At 51.1% G+C, this 24,411-nt stretch overlaps 6 protein-coding genes across 6 annotated transcripts; 5 read left to right on the top strand and 1 right to left on the bottom strand.

Moving 5' to 3' along the window:
• Positions 1–1,289: 1,289 nt before the first annotated feature.
• On the top strand, positions 1,290–3,401 carry A1O9_10989 (uncharacterized protein; the record flags this gene model as incomplete). Its single annotated transcript, XM_013400217.1, has 2 exons — positions 1,290–2,648; positions 2,697–3,401. 2 exons carry the CDS (start codon positions 1,290–1,292, stop codon positions 3,399–3,401), a joined length of 2,064 nt encoding a protein of 687 aa, XP_013255671.1.
• A 686-nt stretch (positions 3,402–4,087) lies between these two features.
• A1O9_10988 (uncharacterized protein) lies at positions 4,088–6,096 on the top strand (the record flags this gene model as incomplete). Its single annotated transcript, XM_013400216.1, has 3 exons — positions 4,088–4,414; positions 4,480–5,596; positions 5,666–6,096. 3 exons carry the CDS (start codon positions 4,088–4,090, stop codon positions 6,094–6,096), a joined length of 1,875 nt encoding a protein of 624 aa, XP_013255670.1.
• Positions 6,097–7,091: 995 nt separating this feature from the next.
• A1O9_10987 (uncharacterized protein) lies at positions 7,092–8,381 on the bottom strand (the record flags this gene model as incomplete). Its single annotated transcript, XM_013400215.1, has 1 exon — positions 7,092–8,381. The coding sequence occupies one exon, from the start codon at positions 8,379–8,381 to the stop codon at positions 7,092–7,094; it is 1,290 nt and encodes a 429-aa protein (XP_013255669.1).
• A 1,764-nt stretch (positions 8,382–10,145) lies between these two features.
• On the top strand, positions 10,146–11,766 carry A1O9_10986 (mannosyltransferase; the record flags this gene model as incomplete). The annotated part of the gene is made up of 3 exons (XM_013400214.1): positions 10,146–10,420; positions 10,470–11,370; positions 11,425–11,766. 3 exons carry the CDS (start codon positions 10,146–10,148, stop codon positions 11,764–11,766), a joined length of 1,518 nt encoding a protein of 505 aa, XP_013255668.1.
• Positions 11,767–13,162: 1,396 nt separating this feature from the next.
• Positions 13,163–15,691, top strand: A1O9_10985 (uncharacterized protein; the record flags this gene model as incomplete). Its single annotated transcript, XM_013400213.1, has 1 exon — positions 13,163–15,691. The coding sequence occupies one exon, from the start codon at positions 13,163–13,165 to the stop codon at positions 15,689–15,691; it is 2,529 nt and encodes an 842-aa protein (XP_013255667.1).
• Positions 15,692–16,656: 965 nt separating this feature from the next.
• Positions 16,657–17,869, top strand: A1O9_10984 (uncharacterized protein; the record flags this gene model as incomplete). The annotated part of the gene is made up of 2 exons (XM_013400212.1): positions 16,657–17,475; positions 17,528–17,869. The coding sequence occupies 2 exons, from the start codon at positions 16,657–16,659 to the stop codon at positions 17,867–17,869; spliced, it is 1,161 nt and encodes a 386-aa protein (XP_013255666.1).
• Between the last annotated feature and the right edge of the window lie 6,542 nt (positions 17,870–24,411).

Genomic DNA, 24,411 nt, shown 5'->3' with positions numbered 1-24,411 from the left:
GCCAGTGCCCCATGATACTAGTGGCACCCAATGCCCAATCATCCGACCCTCAATTGCCGTCGTGGAAAGGAGGGGAGGCACCCAGGAACGTACTTACTGTATGGAGTCCTCCGTCCTTTAACCTTACCTACCTTGGGGTGCTAGGTAATCTACTACCCTCAGGTTCTATGGTACCAAGCATGATGGCCACCATGATGTAGCCGTAGATGGCCCAAACTCCAGAGTGCTTTGACAGGTGCTAGCCTGTGCAAGTTGGTGGGTCATGACTTTGCCAGCTCTTCCGGTCCGGCAGAGTTACCCGCCATCTCCACCACCGCCGTTAGTCGTAGTAATCGTAATCGTCAATTGCCTTGCACGGCCATTGCCTCTGCCAGTCCTTGGGCGCTCTCTGCCCTGCCCAACATTGTCACCGAGTGGTATTGGACACTCTTGATCAGCACAATGCGATTGATGATGACTGTACAAACTCGTTACCAGGACTAGGGCGAAGAAAAAGCCGAGCCAAAAGGCTGACAGCCCTAAGCACCAACCTTGTCTTTTGCTTTCCTTTCCTCTTCTTCTTTCTGATCTCTAAACACCGAACAGTCCTAGAACCATGCTGCATCAACTCCAATAATGATGATGATGATGAGTGGCCACATCCTGGCATGCGGCACGCTCTGAGCCGAGCAAAGCCTCCTCGATATCTCGCATCTGAAAATTAGGTGCGTTTTGGGCCAAGCCCTCCCCCCCCCAGACTGCGGAGTCGACTCGGCTCGACGAAAGGTGATGGAGTGGGCTTTGGCAGTGGCACTTCTCATCATCAACCTGCCCAATGCTGCATTTGCGCTTATTGATTGATGACCTGGTTCTATACAAACCAGCACAACTACCATCTCTCTATTCTCGCCTTTTCCAACCGCAATCAGTCACCCGTTCTCCTTCCTTTATCGTGCTTTTAACTGCCAGTCACTGAATTTCTAGAAAATATCCAGATTCTAACGGGCCAGTCCTCCAACTTCTCCGCCCACTGCCGCCGCACTTCCTCACTCCTGCCAGGCTTTACCTCACCGTTGTCGATCCGCTTTCTAGCCCTGGCGATCTCACGAGAACACGCGAAAAGATTCTTCAGACTCTCACTTCCTCCACCTTCCCTTCAACCGGTCACTTTGCAGCCCTCAAGAGTTGAAACACACGACCGCAGGAACTCGGCTACTGCGGAGGGGATGGTTGGGTTTAGTGATGTGGGCAGAAGGTCCCCAGAGAGGAGAGGAAGAAGTAATAGCTCCATCAGTGGTTCTGTAAGCGGAATGATCCACAGACCGAGACTTGAGAGTGATGTTCGCAATGCCTCGGTGTCCTCTCTAAATCCTGATGCCGTCAACGCCACTCATCTAGCCGACGAGAAACCGGTGGCTGCCGGCAATGGCGTCTCCGTCATAATATCTTTCGCAGAACCCGTTTTGTTCCTGCAAGGCTTTGATGCCAATGACCCTACCACCCATACCACCACAATGCTTCGAGGGAGTCTATTACTCAGGGTGCAAAAACAAGCCAAATTGAAGTCCATATCCCTCAACTTCAAGGGCAAATCTGAGACCGAGTGGCCTGAGGGCATCCCGCCCAAGCGTGTCGAGTTCCGTGATACAACAACCATCATGAATCATACCTGGTCCTTTTTCAATGCCCAATTTCCCCAGGCCGAGCACAGCTATGGTGCAGATATTGTCCAGCTGCAGAAGGGCCCATCTGTTGAATCAAAAGAACTTGGCGTCACCACTTCATCATTCGACATTTTCCAGAGGAGTTCGTCTCCAGCCAGAGGCCAATCCTCTCGCGAGTTGAAGCGACTTTCCCTCCAAGCCAATCAGTCTAGAAGTTTTGGGAAAGGAGAATCCATCAACGGCGGCCCCACTGTCGCACAAAGAGGCTTCAAAGTCTTCCACCCTGGTGACTACATCTATAATTTCGAACTTCCGCTAGACTCGAGATTACCAGAGTCAATCAATGTTGATCTTGGTCATGTCAAATATGAACTAGAGGCCCTTGTTGAACGCTCAGGCGCCTTTCGTGCCAATTTGGTCGGCACCAAGGAACTCACCTTAATCAGGGCACCAGCCGAGGGCTCTCTGGAACAAGTGGAGCCCATAGCCATCTCGAGAATTTGGGAAGATCAGTTACACTATGACATTGTCATCTCGGGAAAGTCATTTCCCCTGGGTTCTACCGTACCCATAGCCTTTAAATTGACTCCTTTGGCCAAAGTTCAGTGCCATCGCATCAAAGTCTTTGTCACAGAAAACATCCAATATTTTACAAATAACAAGAAAGTACACCGTCTCGAGCCAACAAGGAAGGTCCAGCTCTTCGAGAAGCGTGCAGACGGTCACAGTGTGACCTCATATCCTGGAAGCTCAATGCGGATACTGGCGGGTGGTGGCGTTCCCTACGACTACCGTCAGGCGGCGGCTGCCGGAGATGAAGATATACCCAGGGACCAAACCAATCTCCTTGGGAATCTGGATAACGACGCAGGAAGTATTGGTCCTACTGAGATGGAGTTTAATGTCCAATTACCAAACTGCCATCAAATGAAGGAGAAGCTCCGTAGTGAGCGACTTCATTTCGACACCACATATTCCAACATCCAGGTCAACCATTGGATCAAAGTTAGTTCTCTTTCTCTTTCTAGCAACCCTCGCTAACCGCAATGGCAGATTGTGATGCGACTGTCTCGGCCCGACGAGAATGATTCAGCCAAGCGTCGTCATTTTGAGATCTCCATCGATTCGCCTTTCAATATCCTCTCCTGCCGAGCGACCCAGGCGAATATTTCACTGCCAGCTTACAGCGCAGGCCTCGACACCCCCTCTCCCGCAGATGAATTTGAGTGTGGTTGCCCGGGAGCCGCTCTTCGAAGACGTAGCACTCCTCCTATTTCTCAAAATCAAGTTCCTACTCTTACCAACCCGGTTCCTAACGGGCCCAATGTGCAGCGCAGCTGGACCAATGATACCGGAGGTCTAACGATGCCGACCCAAGCCCATGTGCACAACGATCCCAATGCTGGACAACCTAGACCTATGCACTTGCTTCGGAGTCCGTCGTTCAATCCGCCACCGTTCAACGATGACGACCCACCCCCTCCACTTGTGACACCACCACCACACTACGACAACATCATCCCCGGTGATTCCAACAGCGCTCTAGCTGACTACTTTGCTCGATTGGCGGATGAGACATCAGACGAGGACGATCGTTTAGATCGATCAAGGGTAGACCATCCGCTCACCCCAGGCGGAAGGGTCAACAGGAGTATGGACATACCGCGAAATTGGCTACCACTTGGTGGTGCACCAGGTACGGCGACGCCCACTCAATCAGGTCTGGCATCCTCTGCCTCTGTTGCTAACCGAGCCTGAATGCCGGCGCGACCTCTGAACTTTTTGTACGACCCCGATATTGTGTGTGTCTCTGCACCATATCGTGTTTTACGGACTTGCATTTTATGACGCATTCCGGTTAGCACTGCTCCTGAATTTTGGGGACGGTCAAAGAGAACATGAAGTGGCGAAGGTTGGACATTGGTGGCAACTATGGCAGTGTTAGGAAAGCAGAGCTTGGTATCGTAACGCTGCCCTTACCGGAACTTGAATAAGGTGCAAATGGTGTCAGATGCCATAGTATGACTGTGTTTCTGAAGTTCATCATGTATCTTTAATGTGGTTTATAAAAGCTTTTCTATGTGTTCAAGTACCAATCTTTTGTCATTGACGATGTTGGCCGATCGGTCAAGTCGAATCTCAAGTTTCCTGCAAGGCTCTGCACATCATTCACGGTGTTTGCTGCAAGGCTGGTCGATGCCAAGCCCGCGGACCCGTGATCGGGAAGGAGCTACAAATTATGCAGTCACTAATTCCCTCTGCGCTCTGGGCTACCATTCTTCCTGGCCTGCAAATTGTTCCTGCCACGAGTACGAGTAGTTGATCGACCACATTCGTTTAAGAGTTTGTGGGGCCATCTAGCTGTGGCAGAGATGAGCTCTTGATAGATTCTCGTACCGACTCATATCTCCCTCAATCCTGCTGCAAAATAGTCGACTCTTGCCATGGCGACCTCAATGGCCAATTCAGCTACTCATCAGATCAACCTGGCATCCTTGCCATCGGTGCCACGAATAAGACCTCCTCGGCTGCTCAAGGGAGATCCTCATCCTAATAATACCCCACAGCCAGCTGGGCAGCCCCCAAGGGATCGGCTTTGGGTGCAAGGGAAATGGCGACATCCCACCTCGAACGCAACAAAGCACAAACGCGACGTTCAAGTCCGTCAAGTCACCAAAGCGCTTCGTCATAGAACGCATGGACTAGATATATATGCCTACCGACACGTGCGGACGAATCAGGTTGTCTATAGCTTGTCGAGGTCGTTGCAGGTGAGTATTCCCACTACCATCCTCAAACCATCACCCCAGGATGATGCTAATCTTTTATGTTACAGAATTCCCAAGTCCTCAAGCAAATGCTGTTCCACGGCAAGAAAACTGTACCGGCCGCCGTCCGTCGAGACATGTGGACTCCATACTTTTCGGTGCATTTTCCTGAGAACTTGGCCGGGTCTTATGTTGGGCTCTCCGCATTCAAGAGACTGCGTGAGCTGTCAACGCAAAGACAATTGTCACCAACGAAATCCATGCTTACTGCCACTCAAGACGACGTCGATATTGCCAAGTCTAAACTGGGTGGTCCTCTGCAAGTTCAAAGGCTGGAGCAGTCAGACAAGTGGCAAGACAAAGAGAAGCTCAGCCTGAAGTTACCAAAAGAGGGAGAGCTACTGCCGAAAAAGCTACGGGCAAGACGAATGATGGACCAGAAGGCGACGAGTGTCGCCGACATCGCATTTGTCCTTGATTGGATTAGCTCGGGGCCTGGGCCTGTGGAAAAGATGATTGCCATTGAGACCGATCGAGTCGTACGCCACAAGGATAGGACGAGAAAGGCCCGTGCTAGGGTCAATGCTGCGGCAAGAGCGCATAGCCAGAAGGAAGCGGAAATAGAGGAGCGTGCCAAGCTGGTGTCCCACAGCAAGGGTGACGATGACCGAACCAACGCAAGGCTGACTCCGGTACAACTAGAGAGGTTGAGTATGGAGCATCAGACCATCATGAACTCGTCCGATGGTGTTCTTCAGGAAGGCCACAAAGAAAAATTGATATCTGCTGCAGAGGAGCAATGGAGGGCACTAAATCCCATCCAACCCCAGCTAATTGATCTTGAGGAGTACAAAGAGAGGAAGGCCATCTCACAGGCGGCGGAGCATGAAGCTCTGAAAACCTTTTACTCCGCGGAAAATACATCATCCAGCGATCCAAACGCCTCTATATGGACCCATGTTAAGGAGAAGAGGGAAGCCGCTTTAGCCAAGTTCGATGAGGACTTCAAGGAGAGGAAGAGAAGTGCCGCGCTCGCTCAAGCGGCAGTAGAGGCTACAACGGAGTATGAAACAATCAAGACTACGACTGGCGACCCTGCTCCCTCGATCCAAGACTTGATAGCCGAGAAGCAGAAGGTGGCTCTAGAGAATCTTGAGAAGCAGGAAGCCGCTAAACAGCGGCTTAGTGATGCTATCGAAGAAGCCAAAGTCAAGCTGCTGGCAGGGTCACCCCGAGCGGAAAAAGACAAGGCAGGGAAGTCAAATTCCACCTGGTCTGAAAGCTGGAACATCAAGATGTACTGGGCAGACCTGAACGACGGCCTTTTCGCCAGAAGCTGGCCACAGAATGTCATTCACGGTCTTCTCGAACCGTATGCCGTCAGCAAAACCAGTCCAAATGGTGGGGAGAAGTCCATACCCAAAATTAACAAGAGTATCCACGTCATTGGGGGGGGCCTCAACGATGGCTGGATGCCTCACGAACTGCTGGCTGGAAACAAGTCACCGAAGCCCAAGGTTGAGTGGGAGACTGTGAAAGTGGACCTAGCAACTCGCCCAACCGAGGAATTGGAGCAACAACCGCTTTCCAACGCCAATGAATACGACTCGGCGCCGATCGAGCAGCCTTCGCCTCCAGAGTTAAGCCTCTTCGCTCGATTGCGCCAAAGCGTCTTCGGCCGATGAACTCTCCAATGACCGGCTGTTTAGTCCGAGAAGCAGGATGGGATAGCATATGTTCGCATTTACCAGGCACCACCTGCGCGACTCTCTGGATCGATGAAGAATCGCTTGAAGACAGGATCGCAGGCTTCCCACGATCCATCTCGAGCTCGACCATCGCACGTAAGGCCAAGCCGAAGGCAGCGCGTCAAGATGGCTTCGACAGTCCCCTGAGCTGCGGAAACTCCTGTTCCAGACCCTGACCTAGCTGGGTAATCAGTGTACAGTATACCCCATCTACATATCACATCCATAAGTACCAAATGCAGCAGTGGCTCTAGCGAAAGAACGGCCCATCTGTCGTCTTACGCTGTCGTAGTCGCAAATGTAGAAAAGAAGGGGATGGAAATGGAGATTGCTCAATGGTGTTGTATCATGCATGTGTGGTTCTATTAATGATAAACTACTTTCGGACGTGAAGCGTGGTCATGTCCATGTCTGCTATATACAAATACAAAAGAGACAAGCTTTTCTCCTCTACAGCATGAGCATAGACGTAATTCATATCATGCCTGCATTTTCGCGACCTCCTATGGGTATATGCGAAGTTCGTTATCCAAAGGTGTGTGCGTCCGTCATAACCTGTCCCCAAACCCAGAACGAACAAAATGAACACCAGCGCTTCCCATAAAGTATTCTTTTCCACACACGATCCACACCAAAAACGCGTTGCTCCCCAAGAAGAACAAGGATGGCATTCCAAGGAGGATATGGATCGCTGAGAAACTGGGACACAGATCTCCAGGTGTCCCCATTCCCAAATTCAAGCATGCTTCTCAATATGTTCTGCAAATAGGGTTGTTGGAATAGGAATTCATCACGGGTCGTTAAAAGATGTTCTGACAAGCCTGCTCTCGTGTAGCCAAAAGCAATTTGTTCGTCATTTCGTGGTATCATGAAATACTTGTGATCCGAACCCCGTCGTTGTCGGGTTCTTATGGTGATGCTGATGATAGAGCTCACTTGAGTGACAAACTCGCGGTGACATCTAGCAAGTCTGCGGGCGACACCTTCGCCTTCCCTTTCGCTTTCGCCTTTGCCGCATCACGTTTGCTCAAGACGCTTTTCAGGGCGCCCAACCATTTGGCCAGCTCATCTTCGTCTGGTGCACAAAATCGGTAAGATTTATCCTCCATGATCACCTGAAAGCAGTACCTCTTGGACTTGCTGATCGGATCGATCTCGGCGGCTGTGATGACACTGTTCATGTTGAAGATCTTCACAGCCGAGTATTCTTGTTCGTTCTTGTAGAAGGAAATGCCACCATTTCGCACCACCACCCAGATCCATTTCCATCCTTTGACACCCGTTTTATGCGATCTCAGAATCTGTAGGTGGCCCTGGCGAATTACACGTTCAGGATCCTGGTGCGATTCGGCAGATGAAGTGATCGTGGTTTGAGCCAGTGGGCTAAGATCAGATTTGGGGGCAAGCTGTTGAGAGGACGCAATAGGCGTCAGGGCAGGGGGTTTTGAAAGGGACATCGTGGCATTCTTTGGTAGAGAGCTGCCCAGCACATCAGAGAAGTCTGAATGTGAGGTCGTCAATTGCTCGTTTCCAGAGTACTCCTGCAGATTCGAGGCTCGCCGCTGTGGGTTAGCCAGATTCGACCCCGTTCGTGCCCGGGCTCTGATGGCAGTTGAAGGTGGGTCTGGTGAGCCCGGAGGATGCGGTTGGTCGTCCGCCGACAAGTCTGTTGATTCATATGTAGATGGGTCGTGGTGACCCTGAGACCATTTTGGAGGAAGCATGTCTAGTCCGTCGTCCTCAGTTCTGGTTTCGGCACGAATGTTGGATATCCAGTCAGCGGCATCCTTTGCCGATACCCCTTGAAAGTGGTAGTTCTTGGATGGGGAAAAGACACCGAATACATTCTCGGTGTGTGCCTTTCGGACTGGGGCGACCGCTGTGACCTCCGATAGCGTGATGGAGGCCTTTAAGTCTGTCTCATCTTCATTCTGATATATAGATAACAAGTTCGGCCGGAGCACGAGATACGCAGGCCTCCAGGAAGGTTTCCATGCTCCTTTGTTCTTGATCCGTCGGTTTACCTTTCCACGATGGATTTCGCGATCAAAACAAAAGCTCCCATTCTGATCTACTGGTGAGAAGACATCTAAGTTCCGATGACCAGATTTGTAGGAATTCTGTAGAACGAAGGGAGGGGGCATCCGACTGGGGGAGAGTTGAGGAGCATTCAGAATGGTCCGGGGTGGTGTTCTCGGCGGAAGCTGAGCGGCGGTAGCCATTTTAGATCTGCGAGGGTGAGATGCACCAAGTTGCAGGTCGTCGTTTCCTCACAATGAAAACAGTCTGGATGACAGAATATATCACCACTGACCAGGCAGAACTCGTTGTGTTGGCTGGCCACAGGTGGACACGCGAGGTGGGGAAGTTTGAGTGGGAAGGGCGCTCAAACAGATGTTTCAGAGACCGGGACGGAGAAGATGGGCTGTTCGCTGGCTTTCAACCCGTTGCAGGTCACCATTGTTTGAGGCTGATGAAGTGTGAGATGATGAACATCCGCCTAATATTCAGGCCTGGGGGGGGTGTGGCAGTGGCAGAGAGGCCTGGTGGCAGGTCGAAACGGTTGGTGATGCGAGAAGAAACTGTGGAAGGCGCAGGCAACCTCAAATCCGAGCTGATCGGCGTCGAGGGAACTTGAAAGGGTTTGATGCTGGATGCGAGGCTCACCATGGTTGGGGTTGCTGTGACGTTCTGCTTGGGGGTGCCAGTGCTTGATGCTTGTGCTGTGGCAACCTTTGCCTAGTAGGTGCCTAGCCCCCCAAGTAAAGCTTACCTAGAGAAGCCTAGGCGCCTAGGAAGAGGCATGATTTGCCGAATTAGGCGCACCTAAATATGGCTGGTACTAATTGGCCACCGACCAACAACTTTAATTGTTCAGGGGCACAGCGGTCTTAATTCTCTGTAATAAGGATAATAATAATAACTGGAGCGTCCTCGAGAGGATGAGCCTCTCTACACATGTGATCTGTGATCACTTGCTTACCTAGGCTGCTGATGAATTTTGGTAGACTCTGGCTTTAGTCGTTCCAGTTCTCTTATGTGATCCAGCGGTGGGATGGGTTGGAGGGCACTTCCTTTGGGTTGGGAAGGTGCATGGCCTTCATCAGGACACTTATGTCTCGTCTAGGTACTAACTACCTAGGTACGGAGGACGGAGTAGTCAGTTAGTAATAACATGTAGGGAAAAGTTGGAAAGGGGCATCGTGTTACTACGGAGAGGAGAAGCGGTTGACTAAGGATGGGCTTCACGAGCAGGGAGAAACAGCAGTGGATGAAGACAGCAGCTCGGGGCTTGGCGACGCGAGTCAATACCAATGCCAATGCCTCCCAAGGTTGTTGGGAATCGCCAGCCTGGCAGCGTGGTCCCAGGTGCAGAGTGCACCGAGTCCCCCGACCCTGCGACCCCCAGCGTCCCATTTTGCCTTTGCCTCTGGCCGTGCCCTTGGTGAGGACTCTAACTAGCAACCCACCCCACCGCAGGCAGGGCAGGCAGAAAGTGTGGGTGGTACAGCGTTAAAGCTAAACCTAGGGACAGAACAGACATTGAGCCAAACACCGTCGAGTTCAACGCGAGAGATCCTTTTTTCCATCGGAATCAAACTGCACTCTCCAGATCTGTCCTCAACTCCCTTGTCCTCACACCCCGAGTCTCGAGGAGATCGTCTTGATCTGTATATTTCTCACAACAATAATTGTAACGCGCTGCCGTCATTTGCTCCCAGATCTTCTCCATAGCATCCTTTTGCTCACCATCCCTATCCTCCTAATCTGCAATCTCTTCCCAAATTCCGGCTCCGACTTCGATTTCACCTTCCCCATCAACGACTCCCATCGAACCCAGCTAACATCTATCAATGCAGGGCTGTTCGATTTGTTCCTAGCCATCGTCTCTGCTCTCGTACCTTTTTGATGTCCTGCCTCTAAGCAACAAACAGCCGCGCCAAACGTGCTCACTTGTCAGCGGAGGCAGGGGGCGCTTCACAGATATGAGCTTCGTCCAACGCCTCATAAAGCACTTGCCTTCGGTGCCTTCTGCATCCATATCGGAAGATTGGAAGCATGAGAAGCCTCGGTCTCAGTCGAAGTTATCTTTCTTTCGAAGGCGCATTCGTTTAAAGGGAAATTCCTCCATATCCATACCACTGGGTTTTCTGCTTCTTTTCCCCAGTCTGGTGGTTGTATTAATTCTCATCCTCGTCATTAAACACCCCAATTCCACCGGACGTATACTGGTTCCAGCGGGAACCCCTCCTTCCATTCGGTATGTCACCAGAAAACCTAACAGTCGCCCCTACTAACACATTTACCAGCAAAATCAACGAAAGATACGATCGTGTGTTCGCCACTGGATGCCAGAACCCAGATATTGCCGCAAAAGAACCCCGGGCCAATGCTGCGTTTGTCGTGCTTGCCAGAAATAAAGAGCTGGACGGCGTCATCCAATCAATAAAAAGCATCGAGCGCCACTTTAACCGTTGGTTCAACTATCCATATGTCTTTCTCAATGACGGCGAGTTTGAGCAAGATTTTAAAGATACAATCACGAACTACACAAGCGCCCCGGTGGAGTTTGGAAAGATTGACGCAACAATGTGGGGCTATCCAGACTGGGTCGATCACGAAGTTGCAAGGGAAGGTATTCGAAAGCAGGGAGATGCTGCCATCATGTACGGTGGAATGGAGAGCTATCACCACATGTGCCGCTTCTACTCCGGGTTTTTTTACAAGCACGAGCTCTTGGACAAATACGAATGGTACTGGAGACTTGAACCCGAGATCAAGTATTTCTGCGATATCACGTATGATCCATTCATTGAGATGGCCAAGGCCAACAAGACATACGGCTTCACTATCGCCGTCAAAGAGTTGAAAGAAACAGTGCCCAACATCTTCAGATACGCGTCCGCATACAAGCGTAAGAACAACATCAGCTCCCAGGGACTGTGGGAGATGTTTGTAGAGAAGGAACCTGAGAAGAAGGTAACCCCGGAAGAGAGAAGGGCAAAGACTCTACCAAACGAAATCCTGCAGACCGAGCCCGGTCATCAAAACATCGAGGATATTGACCCCGAGTCGATGGAGGGAGAGAAGTACAACATGTGCCATTTCTGGAGTAATTTCGAAATTGCTCGACTTGACTGGTTTAGAAGTCGAGAGTATAACGAGTTTTTCGAGATGATGGATAAGAGCGGAGGCTTCTGGATGGAGAGAGTAAGAACTACCGGCAACCCAGCTCAGCTGAATCTTTCACTAACTACTGACTAGTGGGGAGATGCTCCCATTCATTCGCTTGCCGCCGGTGCACTTTTGTCACCTCGCGATATCCACTACTTCCGTGACTTTGGCTATCGGCACACGACCATCCAGCACTGTCCTGCGAACGCCCCAGCGAGGCAGCTTCCGCGTATTCCCTGGCTTGAGAAGACAACCCAAGATGAGAAAGAGCGGATCGAGGAGGACGAGTACTGGGCAACTCCGGACGTTCCCAAGGAGAATGGAGTTGGCTGCCGGTGTCGGTGTGACACTGACATCAGAGATGTGGAAGGGAAGGAAGGAAGCTGCTTGGCTGAGTGGGTTGAGGTCGCTGGCGGATGGTCATCACCTTGAGCCGTCTGGACTAGCTCCATTAATGTCTGGCACAAGATGTTTGATTATGCATTTGAGCAATCCGGCGTTGGGCGCTTGGTTTCAAGCAAAGACTTGAAATTCTGGAGGCTTGGAGGTCTCAAGAGGCTCGGACTTCCAGGGCAAAGACGTGATTGATGTCGAGTATAACACTTGGACTGCCTGCCGTGGACTTCTGAACAGTATATATGCTCTTTGTTCGGCGACTGAGCGCCTCACAAGTGACGGCAAGAGCCAAGCAACTGTTCGAACTGCGGACGCAAGTGACGCGGCTGAAAAGTGGTTGGTTGACTGCTGGCGTGAAAAGAAAAGCCCAATGTGTCATGTGACAAAAGGTCAGGGAACGGTCGGTTGCCAGCGAAGGTGTGGTCTAACACTGGGATTCGGAACTATTTCGAGAACACTTTACAAGCATTTTTTTGGTGACAGGGAAATGTTCATACACAGTCGTATGCTCTGTACAATGAGAAAGAATATATGAATATGGATGGCCCAGATGGATTCGATTCTGGCAAAATTTAAGGATGTCACTGGTGCAAGGCTACCTAGGTATGATACAGCCTTGTCCAGGCCTACCAGGGCTGATGGAAACTTTGATAAGGCCTTATCAACAGAGGAAAGGAGCCGTCTGACAGGATTCTCTCCGCGAGGCTGCTCCCGGGTTGGATCGTGCTTAGATATCGCCTGCAAGGCAAGGCCCAGAGACATCCGGCCCCTTCAGCTGACCGAACGTTGGCAAAACACATAAGAATTCCATGCACCCTCTTTCTTTGTTAAATGTCTAGATACACGGTACCACATACAGAGTACACCGTGCACCTACAAGATTCGGTAGACGAATATCGGATTCAAAGGGTGGAAATCCTGGTCTGTCAGACTGAGTCGCTAAGACCGACTAGCCGCGACTCGGACGCGACGCGGAGGGGCATGCGGGGTTCTTAAGACTTTGTCACTCGTCTGCCTTGCATCTTCATTCTCGGGACTGTCGATGCCTCCTGCTGCCTAATAACTTTTGCTCAAGGACATTTTAGTAGCAATCTTCCTCTTCTCCCTTCTGCTTCACCCATGAGGTGCAGCCCAGCTTTATTCTGACAGTGATAAGGAGCTTTGGATCAACTGCCTACTTTCGGTTCACCATCAGCTCATCGCCATTCTGACTTGCAATGTCGAAGTCGTGCTGAACCCGAACCGGTGATTTCAGGTTCCAACACTGGCTACTCTCAACACTTGTTTCAACCTCATTTCTCTGTGCCCATCCTCGTCTTTCCGGTAGGTCTTCTACCTCTTTCCAAAAACATACGAATCGAATCTTGATCCTCTCTCGGTACTTTCCAACAAACCACTAACCTACCTACATCCCGCCTGTTCGCTCCGCATCATGACTGACGAGCCTGCAAAGGGCAACCGCACAGAACCAACCATCCGCATCGACTTCTCTTCAGTAACTGACCTTACCTATCCTTCTCTCCCACTCGACCTGTCCCTTGACTCCTTACTCGCCCATTCTGCAACCCCTACTCCGTCCTCTGTCCCTATCATGCCTAAGTCCGAGACCGACACGTCATCCCTTGCAGAGAGTTGGGCTTCGCTTGCAGGCACTGAATTCTCACATGAAGATGACATCCACTCAGAGCACACAGATGTCGGCTCGCTCCTTGATGTCCACAGCTCAGATGATGTCCATAGTGTCGTAGATGCTGAACACCAAGAGGACCCCGAGGAGAGCTCTGAAGAAGATGACCATGGAGCAGATATCACAAGTTCCCAACAATCATTGCCATTAAGTCCATGGGATCGATCTGGACTCCACATCGATCACTCTACTTCCAACCTCGGAGCTTCCCTCACTGAGGCGGGGCCACCAGGTTCCCATGCCACATTGTCTATGGACTATCATGCAGAAACCCCTTTCAATGAGCATGAGAACACAGCACTACGTCGACATCTCCAATGCACCGACAATGCGGAACGATACTCAGGAGTCACCCGTATGGGCTTGTTGGCCCAAGGAGTGGACCTCAATACCCTTGACTATTTCAAGGTTGTACTACTTGGCAGAAGCATTGAGCAGTTTCGGCCAGAAATTCAAAGAAAGCTGGGTGATGTTCTAGTCTCGCAAGGAGGCTCAAGCCAATGCAGCTCTCGCGGATCTGTCACCAGATTCCACCTTGTTCCGAATACTTTTGGCCCCGGAGCGGAACCTGATTTTGCAGATCTCGTTGCTATTGACAAGCAGATCGATTTCGATTGCTACGACCAGGTGGACGAAATGGCGTCTAGCTACAGCAGAACAAACTTACATCTGAGGAATAGAAGCACCTCATCGGAATTCGTGTCGATGTGGAACGGGCGAAACTTCGTTGTAAATCAATCACGGTGGATATCTCCAGATCTCGCCATCATCTGTGTCGAGTTGGATAGCACTGGAAAACTAGACCACTGCAGCCACAACATGATCAAGTTCACAGAACGGCACCAGATCCCAAGGATTGTCATCCGCATGGATCGTGGATGGGCTGGTAATTATGGTAGTATTCAAGAAGAAGGCGATCTCCTTCACTCCATCAAGGCAGGATCTGAGCAGCCGCCACTCATCCTTCAGAGCACACTCAATTTCCCTGTGGACATAGCAACCTTTCTCAACCTTGAGTCTGCTCTACTCAACAAGCATATCGCTTTCATCGTCGCACGAGCACATGCACTTGCCTCTAGAATTGCTCCCGACTTCACACTCTGCCCTAATGATAGAAGCGAAGAGAAAGCCAGTCAGCCCTTGGGAAGGATCACAAGCTTCTTCTGGAGCGGATACTCCCTTCCCATCGTTATCTTTTCACTGGCAATCATATTGACCTACATGGTTGGTCTATTGTTTAGCATTTTCCTTTCACGACCAGCCCGCTCTCCGTCAGGCCTGTCCGCCCTCACCACTCAAATGCCTGACAACTTGCCTACAGCGGCAATCAGGTCCACGCCTTCTACACTACAAACTATACAGACATCATTGCCAAGCACCACGCAACAGTCGCTTGCGGCTCTGGCCCGAGATGACGAAGCCTGGCAACAAAAGCTGGCAAGGGCCTCGGTGAGTCGTAATAAGATGGCAAGAGATCCAGAGGCCCATTTCCAGGTTGGCATTGCGAGTCCTAGCCAGCTAATGGTGAAACTACCAAAGATAGCCACCACAAGCAAGAGGCGTTCGGTTTTGAATGCTAGCCTTAAACGTGGAGTAGAAATCCTTCCCGTCATAATACAGGAGCTGTTCGATGGAGTTTTCATTGTAACCCTTGAGCCTCGGGACAGCTATGGAGATATCGAGGTCTCATTGACAATGTCTAACCCCCCAATCACAGAGACGTTGACCTTGTCATTTGGAGGTCGGTCCCTTCAAAGTTATGACAAGTTGAGGATAGCCCTCAATTTTGTCAACGGCTATGCACGAGAGCTTGTTGCGCGTTTGTCACGACAAGTCACCGAAGCAAAAGATATCCCTGCTCACAAAATCGTCAATGACCTCAACGACATTGGCATGGCTGTGAACGCCCAGCTTCGGGAGATACGGGCGAAGGTATCAGCAGCTGGTTTGCTGCATGATGACATGCAGCTGGGCTTTCGATCTTGGGTTGTACATCACCTCAAAATGGCTGGGGCGGAAATTGTAGTAGTTTCACGGAATAGACTTGAGCAGGGACAGCGAGTCTTGAAGGAACTCTTGGCTAGTTTTACAATTGCACGGCCGACAGTACTGGATCGATTGCAACAGATAAGCAGTGCTGAAATCAAGCAGCAGATACACACCAGCGTTGTGGTCGACGGGCTTGCCTCTGCACAAGGGAGGGCTCAGTACGTGGTCTCGCGAGCGGCGAACCGACTGAGGCGGCTCAAAGCGAGTCTCGAAACTCGTGGTTGATGAGGGGACGATTGCCTGCTACTTTGCAGGGCTAATTTATGGAATATGACCGCCACTACACGAGAGTATGAATAGCACGAAGCATTTCGGCGTTTGCTATCGGAAGGTCACGGAGGTGCAGTACTGCAGTTTTGAGTGTATTTGTTGCTGGTAGCGAGCAAAGCCTGGGCAAGCATGATCAGTGTGCGCAACCTAAGATTATTGAGTGATGATACCCCGGGGGGAAGTAGCCTTTAGTTCAGAAGCAATCACACAATGTAGATCAAAGACTTGAGTGCTCCTACCTGGTGCAAACGCTTGAGACGGATGAAGTGAGGTGAGACTCGGTCGGATCACAACCATACAAGACGCAATACGTAGGCTGAGGCATAGAGCAGATAGTGCAGTGGTTCTATTTCAGGGGCGGCCACAGCAACGGGGCGGCCAACGCTAAACTCGAAGTAGAACGATGTCGTGGGTGGTCACTGGTGTTTGGCAGTGGTGTTTGGCTGCGCGGCCCTGCGCCCTCCTTGGAATTCAAAAAAGGTGAGACAGATTCAGTCTTGACTCCTTGACTCTGTCCCTCCACTTCCTCGTTGCCCGCCAACGCCTCTTCACTTACGCCTTATCGCATCCATTCGCTTCAAGTCCGTCATTCCATTTTGCGACATTCGTTACTGCTTCACTGCCGATTATTCCAGCCAACGCTTCGACTTGCTCCCTCGACTTTCGTTTGGCTCTGAGCATTTGCTTCCTGTCCCCGATCTCAATTCACCCGGCTGTTGAGCCTTCTTTGTTCCACCCATCTCTCTCCCGCCACCTCACGCCACCTGAGAAATCTTCCTGGCGCGACAGACGCCGGACGGTACTTCGTACCCTGATCTGATTTCCACCGCCTCTGTTCTCGACAACAGAATTTCAATCGCTGATATACCTCTGCCTCAAAACCCCCTTGATTCAGGGCCCTACCGGGCAGACCAACCACGATGGGATTTGGTTCTTTCGACACAATATGCGAGCAGGCTGCTCTTCCTCTCTGCTACGTCCTCGGGGCTCCTACCGAATTTACCTCTGAGCGCAATCCCGCGCTGTTGCCAACGTGCAGCGCAAGGTCTATTGAGTTGGCCAACACCATCATCTTCCAGGCCGCCACCGACTTCGCCCACATTGCGGCTTTGGGAATGACAGCAATCATGATTTTTCACGTCCGGTCCAAATTCACTGCTGTTGGAAGAAGAGAGATCTTGACATTCTTTTACATTTACAGTCTGTTGACCATCATCAGCTTGGTCCTAGATGCGGGCGTTCTACAAGCCACAAATTCTGGCCCGTTCCCTTGGTTTGTTGCTGTGCAAAATGGCCTGACCAGCGCCCTATGCACAAGTCTGCTCATCAACGGCTTTGTGGGTTTTCAACTGTATGAGGACGGAACCACCCTTTCCGTTTGGCTCCTCCGCTTGGGCAGTGTGCTCATGTTTGTCATTGGGTTCGCTGTCAGTCTGCTCACGTTCAAGGGATGGGCTGGTTTGACCCCGACCAACACCACCGGCCTTTTTGTTGTCTTATATATCATCAACGCTATTTGTGTGGCCGTTTACTTTATCATGCAAATAATCCTGGTGGCTAATACCCTTCAAGACCGGTGGCCATTGGGAGATCTTGCCTTTGGCGGGCTTTTCTTTGTCGCAGGTCAGGTCATTCTGTATGTTTTTGCCAAAAAGATTTGCGAAGGAGTAAATCATTATCTGGACGGTTTGTTCTTCGCAACTGTCTGTAACTTATTGGCTGTGATGATGGTCTACAAGGTAAACCCAAATTCTGGAATCGTGTCCCAACTTGGACTAATTTTGCTTTTAGTATTGGGACAGTATCACAAAAGAAGACCTCGAGTTCAGTGTGGGTACCAAGCAGGGGCATTGGGACGTCAAGGAATCCCTGCTAGAACCCACTGAGGACTACCGTACGAGCATCTACGGAGGCGGTCGAGAGAGCGTTTATGAAACAAGCAGCCTAGAGTACCAACCTCAAATACTTCCCCACCATACATTGAGCCGGGACCAGGCCCCTCAACAAGGCCCACAATACGAACCTCGACAAGGTCTACAGTATGGAGACATTCGACAGCAGTTAGGCACCTACGAGGACTTTGAATCCCAGCCTCCGAATTATCGTAATCGGGAAAGGGAGTATACTTACTGAAAGGCCTGTCGGTCTCTGTCGCAGTTTCGTCATCCATATATCGTCAACCCGGCCAACCTGCTCATACTAGGGCAAAGGTTGTTCATCTCGGATATCACTTGGGTCAAGACCTCATGGCGTTACGCTACGGTCTAGCCAACCGATGGGAGGCATTGAGTGGCATGCTAAGATTCGGATGTTGTGGATTTGTCTTCTAGGAGATTTGATATCCAAGTAATGAAGGTCTTTAGATATTCCCAACAACTACCAGCGGAGCATATAGGTTGAATGGTATAACTAACGACAAAAAGGCCAAGGCAGATTGAGATTGGTATTGCACCAGGAAACAAATACCCCTTTTGAATGAAGGATTCTCTGTAATTAGCATTAGTATTAGCATAGCATAGCATAGCGTGATATCTCCCCAACTTGCAGATATGCAATAAATACAATTCGATAATGTATATCAAAATACGTGAAGACAGGCAGACATGCTCCAACGATCGAAGCACACACAACAAAGTACTGCAGAGCCGACCACAGGATAGCAGAGCCTACACAGAGCATACAGAGCCTTGCCCTGCCTTGTTGGGGTGGTGAAAGGGGGAGGGGGGCCAGCACTAATTGGCGCCATCGGGCTACTGACCATCTCAAGCTTGGGAACTCAGATTCAGAAGGGCAGAGGCACGGAAGTTAAGACTGGACATCATAGCTTGGCTACTTGCCCTGAATTGCCGGCGGCTGTTTGACCCAGCCAGGGAAGGAGGCATGAAGAGCCCGGCTTTGTCGGTCGGGATGAATGAAGATTAAGAAACAAAGGATACGCAAGACTCACGTCCTGCTGCTCGAGAACTTGACGAGCTTGAGGCCTTGTTAGGTGTCCATGGTATGGTGGTCGTGAGCAAGCAGCGATAGTTGCAGGCCCTGGCAGCTTCGGTGCTGCAATGCCCCAGAGAGCTAATATCCCCCCCCCCCCCGATGGCCCTGATGGGTTCTCCGGCGTGCGTGGAGGACGCTTCAGGGGTCTTGGGCGAGCTCGTCGACTCGCAGTCGTTTCGACCGAGATGCAGATGCGATAAGCACATGGGTGTTCGAGATTCGGGGAGGAGAGATGGCCAGCGAAGTCTGTCGACAGCCTTGGGCCTATTGTTGCAAGGGTGTTCCGTCCCTCCTCTAATGGTGTGGAAAGTTCGAGCCTGTCATCAGCCTCAGTCCTTTCCACTCGTGGACGGCGGTCGTGATGCGACGACAGAGACGTTTGTGTTTTTATTGTTATCCTTACCATCCTGTAAGCTTGGTTTGTTCAGACGAGTCTTGGTCCCTGTGGGCTTGAAGGTCTTTCCCCGCTCTGGACACCGGAGCCTCAATCATCGACGATTGCTCCTTTGGACGTGCCGATGGGTATGCTAAGTTTCTACCCATGCCAAAGCCGTCCCACAGCAGTCATCTTTGTTGTCTGAGTAGTTGAACCGAAAGTGTTATCCGCCATCGGACCCTGTTTAGACAAGGCTGGCTAGATACAAGTTTGGGTGCGAGTTTCTTGCTGAAAACGTTGGGAATGACGTAACCAATATTGCCCTACATTCGCAAGGAGTCAAATTCAGATTTGCTGGGTCAAGGGCAAGTCATGATCGTTGGGAGGAACCAGTCTATTTCAGAGGAAGTTTTTGATATGACAGCTCACGGTAAGCAAAAATGTAGACTTGGTTTGCAACTTTAAACGCCACAAAAATAAACAGAGCAGTAGAGGGGGGAAGGCTAGATGGGTCAAGTGATGATGAAACAGTCACGATATGACTGAAAAAGATGGTTTGCGATATGACTTAGTAGTTACAAGCACAGGAAGCTTTTTCCAAATGCCTACTTGTCGACCATGTCGGCTAGAATCTAACCTACCTAAGCTCATGGTATCAAACAGTGGTGATTTGACCATAGATTTGGGACAACGCTTAGAATGGGCTGGGATCAGCAATGCTAGATTTTCTTGATCAAGGCGGTATTTTGGAGTCCATGAAACGAAATGGGCGTGGAGCTTGCAAATCGACCCGATTGTGGCCAGCTGCATGTTGGCTGTGGTGTCCTTGACCATTGTCGAGTCGAGTAGGACTCGTAATAGGCCCAATCGCAGTCCCAGAAATTGATTGCCCTTTTCTCCTGCCCAGAGGGGATGAAGCGCAAGACGCAAATGTTGCATGTGAAGAGGCGAAAACCCTCTGGTGGATGGTGGCCAGCATAAAGGCAATGTTGAGTTGATGCAGGCTGGATCGAAGGAGAGCATCCGCATCGTCATCCTCCTAATTATTCTCGTCATCATCGTCATCACGCGATGGTGTGGGCGGTACTGTACGTGATCGACGACGGGACCACAGAACAATTCATGTCGACCCTTTCATGACAGTATTGCAGATGCCTCAACTGGAGAGACGGAGAGACCCAGCGACTCCGCACTTAGTTACTACTACCTCGTAGCTACAGAATCGCGCTCTCAGGCATCAGAGTCACACGAGGGGGCGGTTCAAGCTCTGTCAAACATGTGGACGACGAGCTAGCGAGACTCGGACTGGGTGCAATTTGGTGATATTAGCGCAGTGAGTGTTGGGGGAGAGGGACCTTCCGAGCGACCCCATCGGGTGGCATGTAGGCAAGCAAACGAACAACATCTCTGACGGCCTACCCGAGTACAAACATGGTACAGGTCGGTAAGAGGTCCTCCCTCTGCACATGTGGACAAAAGGAGGGTGAGATGATTCGCTTGGCTTTAACATCCCCCCCGTTGCCCCTTCACTAGTTAAGAGAGTTGTGCAACGATTTGCATGACACCCGGATACCTCGTACCATATGTGCCTAGGATGAGGTACTCGTAGTGTTGAGTGCCGGGTGACGATAGATTGGTAATAGATGCAATGTCGGTGAATATCCATCCATTCCCACAAGACTTGGCAACAGGTTGTGATAAGCAAGCAAAACCGAGTCCCAGCCGCCAGAAAGGAAGCCAGTGACCCTGGTGGTCAGCTCGGAATCCAGCGGCACGTGGAGGAGGCCTTCCAGCTAGTCGGTGCGACTAACTGGCTAGCCGATGCGGAGCGTTCAACGCGAGATCTTATGGCTTATCCGGAGACTGACTGGCCCACTTCACAGTGCCCCTGCCCGCTGGCGACACGCGAGGTGAGTCGATGATGGTGGGGAATCGTACTCACAGGTGACTTTTGGAAGTTTACGTTGTTCAATCCAGACCCTGCATAATCCCAGTCTGGCTTTCTCAAGAGGCATGAGGTGAAACATGTGTCTTGATTAATTTCAATCACAGTTGGACTCTCGAAGCCATCGATTCACGAGTAGGGAATGCCAGGTGCACACGTACGAGTACGTAGCAGGCTCAACCAGAGCGAGCTGGTGGCTTTCTCCTCACTTGATCTTGCCCATTGGTGCCGAGTGCCGAGTGCCGGAGCGTTCATGATCCTGATGGCGGTAATGCTGCTGCAGATGATGATTTGGCAAGCTGCGCTCATCACTATAAGCAAGTACCAAGTGAACATCGGGGTCGTCAGTACAACTTGGGTCTGCAGCAAGTCATATCAGCCCCTCAGTGTCGACAATCTAATACCACCATGTTAATGATTGGTATTGCCTCCACTACTACGTGAACCATCGTGGATTCGTGGCCGTGAAGAAGGCTTCTCACAGATCCCTCGTCTTCCCAGAATTTACGTAGTCGCGTTGCTTTAAGAATGGGAAGCCTAGACCACTCAGCCTCTCATTGCGCCTGCTTGACTCCGTTGGATAAATACTTGCGAGCAATGAGTTGAGCCGAGAAGTCGTTGCATGAAATGATTCTACTCGTAGCGCTAATTCTCAGCTTGATCATACTTCAAGGCCGGAGATTGCATGTCAATCAGCAACATTGAGATATTGGATATCGTGCTGTCTGACTGAAGCAAAGACAGTAAGATCGTTGAACCCGGGGATTGAGGGTATGATGTGCTTTCCATACACACTCGCGAAATTTTCGGTGCTGCGTTCCTCCTGAATGAAAAGGCACCCACCGATCTTGTAACAATGTAGAACACCGCTGGGCAACGCGAGGTCAGATGTGACACTTCGACCCAGTGTGGAGATGAGGTCACACTGCAAGAAGATATGCCTGTAACACGGAAGCTCGATCTCGCGAAAGGCAGTGGCAGGATAGTGTAGGACGGAGCAAATCCCAAGATCAGTCTCGGTGTACCTATCCAACCGTAAGGGAGTGTAATCTGGCGGAGGTTGTGGATCGTACTGTACGTCGTCGTATGCCAGCAGTGTGCAAAAAGAAAAGAAGCCGAAAGTTGAAACAGAGTAACTTACCTGATTTTAGGCTTTCCTATACGAGGTAGGCCGGGCACTGACGACGCCTTCAGGTGGGGATCATGAAGGGTTCCATTCCGAACCGCAGGTCTGCTAAAAGAGGTCAACGATCTGCCTTCCAGTAGGGAGGGATATTCGACGACGTTGTTCCTCAGGCTAGGCAGACATCGACGAGGGGGGTCCAAGGCTGATCAAGAACATGATGGTGATCCAGTGGCAATTCTACAGCTACCGACCATCGATGCGAGAGGGGACGAAGGCTCGCAAGCGTCAATCAAGGTGCCAGGATGGTTGTGGTGGAGCGAATGCAATGCTGGTGCTGTTGCGGGTAAAATACGGAGTAACGAGCAAAGGACAAGGACCAAGATGTCTGCGACTCTGCCACACTGCCACACTGGCAACCGTGGTCAGCAGCAAGTGGCATAAAAGGAAGGTGTCCGGGAGGGGGCCAAGAAGACAGCGACCGTCAAATCAATGCAAGAGAAAAGGCTATCTCTGCCTCGAGCATCGGCAGGCCGGCTTGATGGTCGGACGAAGGAACTGCAATCAGCAGTTGACCAGGCATGAACCGGCACGGAGCTAATGAAGGTACGAGTAATGTGAGCCTTGACTTGAACCTTCCAGTCACAGCAAGCGTCTTCGGATGATGTGGAAGGAGGAGTGGGCATGGAAGTACTCGTACTCGTAGTGCAAGTGGGTGCGTCAAGGAGTCAAAACGGTCGATACGTGTGGTGCATGGTATGGACGAGTAAGATACCAAAGCGACGAGCACGGAGTACCACTGCCGCTGCTACTGGGCTCTGCAGCTATTGCAATTTGGCCAGGTGGTGGCGAAGGGTGAGCGACACAGGATGAAGGGTTGGAAAGGTTGAACGTCCCGCCTCAGTTGCCTTGCTAGGCCTTGCTGATTTTCAGCCTAGGCTTGTGGTGGCGTTCGCTCTCTCTCGAGAACGGCCTGCGTGCAGTCTGAGAGCTGGACTGACGCCTTTGGGGGACTGATTGGCGGCTCAAGATTAGGTGGACTCTTCGGGGGCTGGCGCCAGCAGGAGCCCATCCTTACGCGTAAGGCCAGCTCGCCCGCCCAGCTACCGAGAGGCCTGAGGGCCATTCCTCGGCCCTAACCACCTTAGTTCTGCACACCTGGCACTACGGTCAAGCAAGCGTCCAGAGCCATTAGGTACCTGGGTACGGAGTACATACTCGGTATGGACTCCGTACTCTGAGGGCAACCCCAAGCCCAAGCCCAAGCCCACATTTGAGTTTCCTGGCCATATTTCCGAGGGCTCCCTGAAGAACGTTCCCGACTCGTGCATCGGACGCCTTGATTACAAATGAGTCGGCGACAATATTCGTTTCTGTCAAAGTCTGTCATGCTTCTCCCAGCGGCTTGGGATTGGCTGCCAGTCCATTTCCTGGACTCTCGGGTTGATCGATTATAATGGCTGCAGAGGTCATGGACGGTACGGAGGACCCCGTAGTCTGCACGAGTAAGTGTCAAGGCCTGTCAAGGCCTGCCTATTTCCGTTCTTGACCTCCTCCGGTTTGCCGCTACTGTTGTAGCTTGTAAGTAGAGCCAGTACTCCGTAGTAGTGCAGGCATGGATGCCAACTGCCAAATGCACAACGCACACGATGAGAAACAGTCCCTACAACCGACCTACTACCGTCTTTCACGGTATTACAACCCACAGGCTGGCACTCCATCTATACCTTGTGCCGGCCAGCTCGCCTGGCCCTCCCGCTCGTAATTGGGTGGAAGAATAGCTTTGTCGGATTCGAAAATGCCCTGGGAATCTCCCTGCAAAGTTGACTCGGTCCTCGCCCATTTCCCCTTTAACTTCTTGGAGCCGGACACGACCTCGATGTTAACGAGTGGATATAATTCCTGTGGCCCAGGGCTGATCCTCTGAGTCCTCCATATGTACTCCGTACAACTCCATTCTCAGCTCTTCGTTACTTCTCGTAGGGGTTCCGTGTCGGACCCGCTCAAACTAGAAGTGATCCATAAAAGTCGTCGTATGGGCTGTGAATCAAATTATCGCCTGATACTTAACGGTCCTCCAGCTGCAAAGACCAATGTATCATACTCGGTACAGGAGGACCTCGTACCTATACAGATACAGCGTGAGACGTCGGGTTGCTCCATGGGTCGTTTAGATGTTGCCTCTTGTGTCTTGAGTCTTGGATCTTGACTACGGAGTACGCCTCCTACTGTACAGCACT

This window comes from Exophiala aquamarina, assembly GCF_000709125.1.
Source record: "Exophiala aquamarina CBS 119918 chromosome Unknown aczIA-supercont1.15, whole genome shotgun sequence".
Classification (NCBI taxonomy): Eukaryota; Fungi; Ascomycota; class Eurotiomycetes; order Chaetothyriales; family Herpotrichiellaceae; genus Exophiala; species Exophiala aquamarina.
This window is presented reverse-complemented; position numbering and strand designations above follow the sequence as displayed.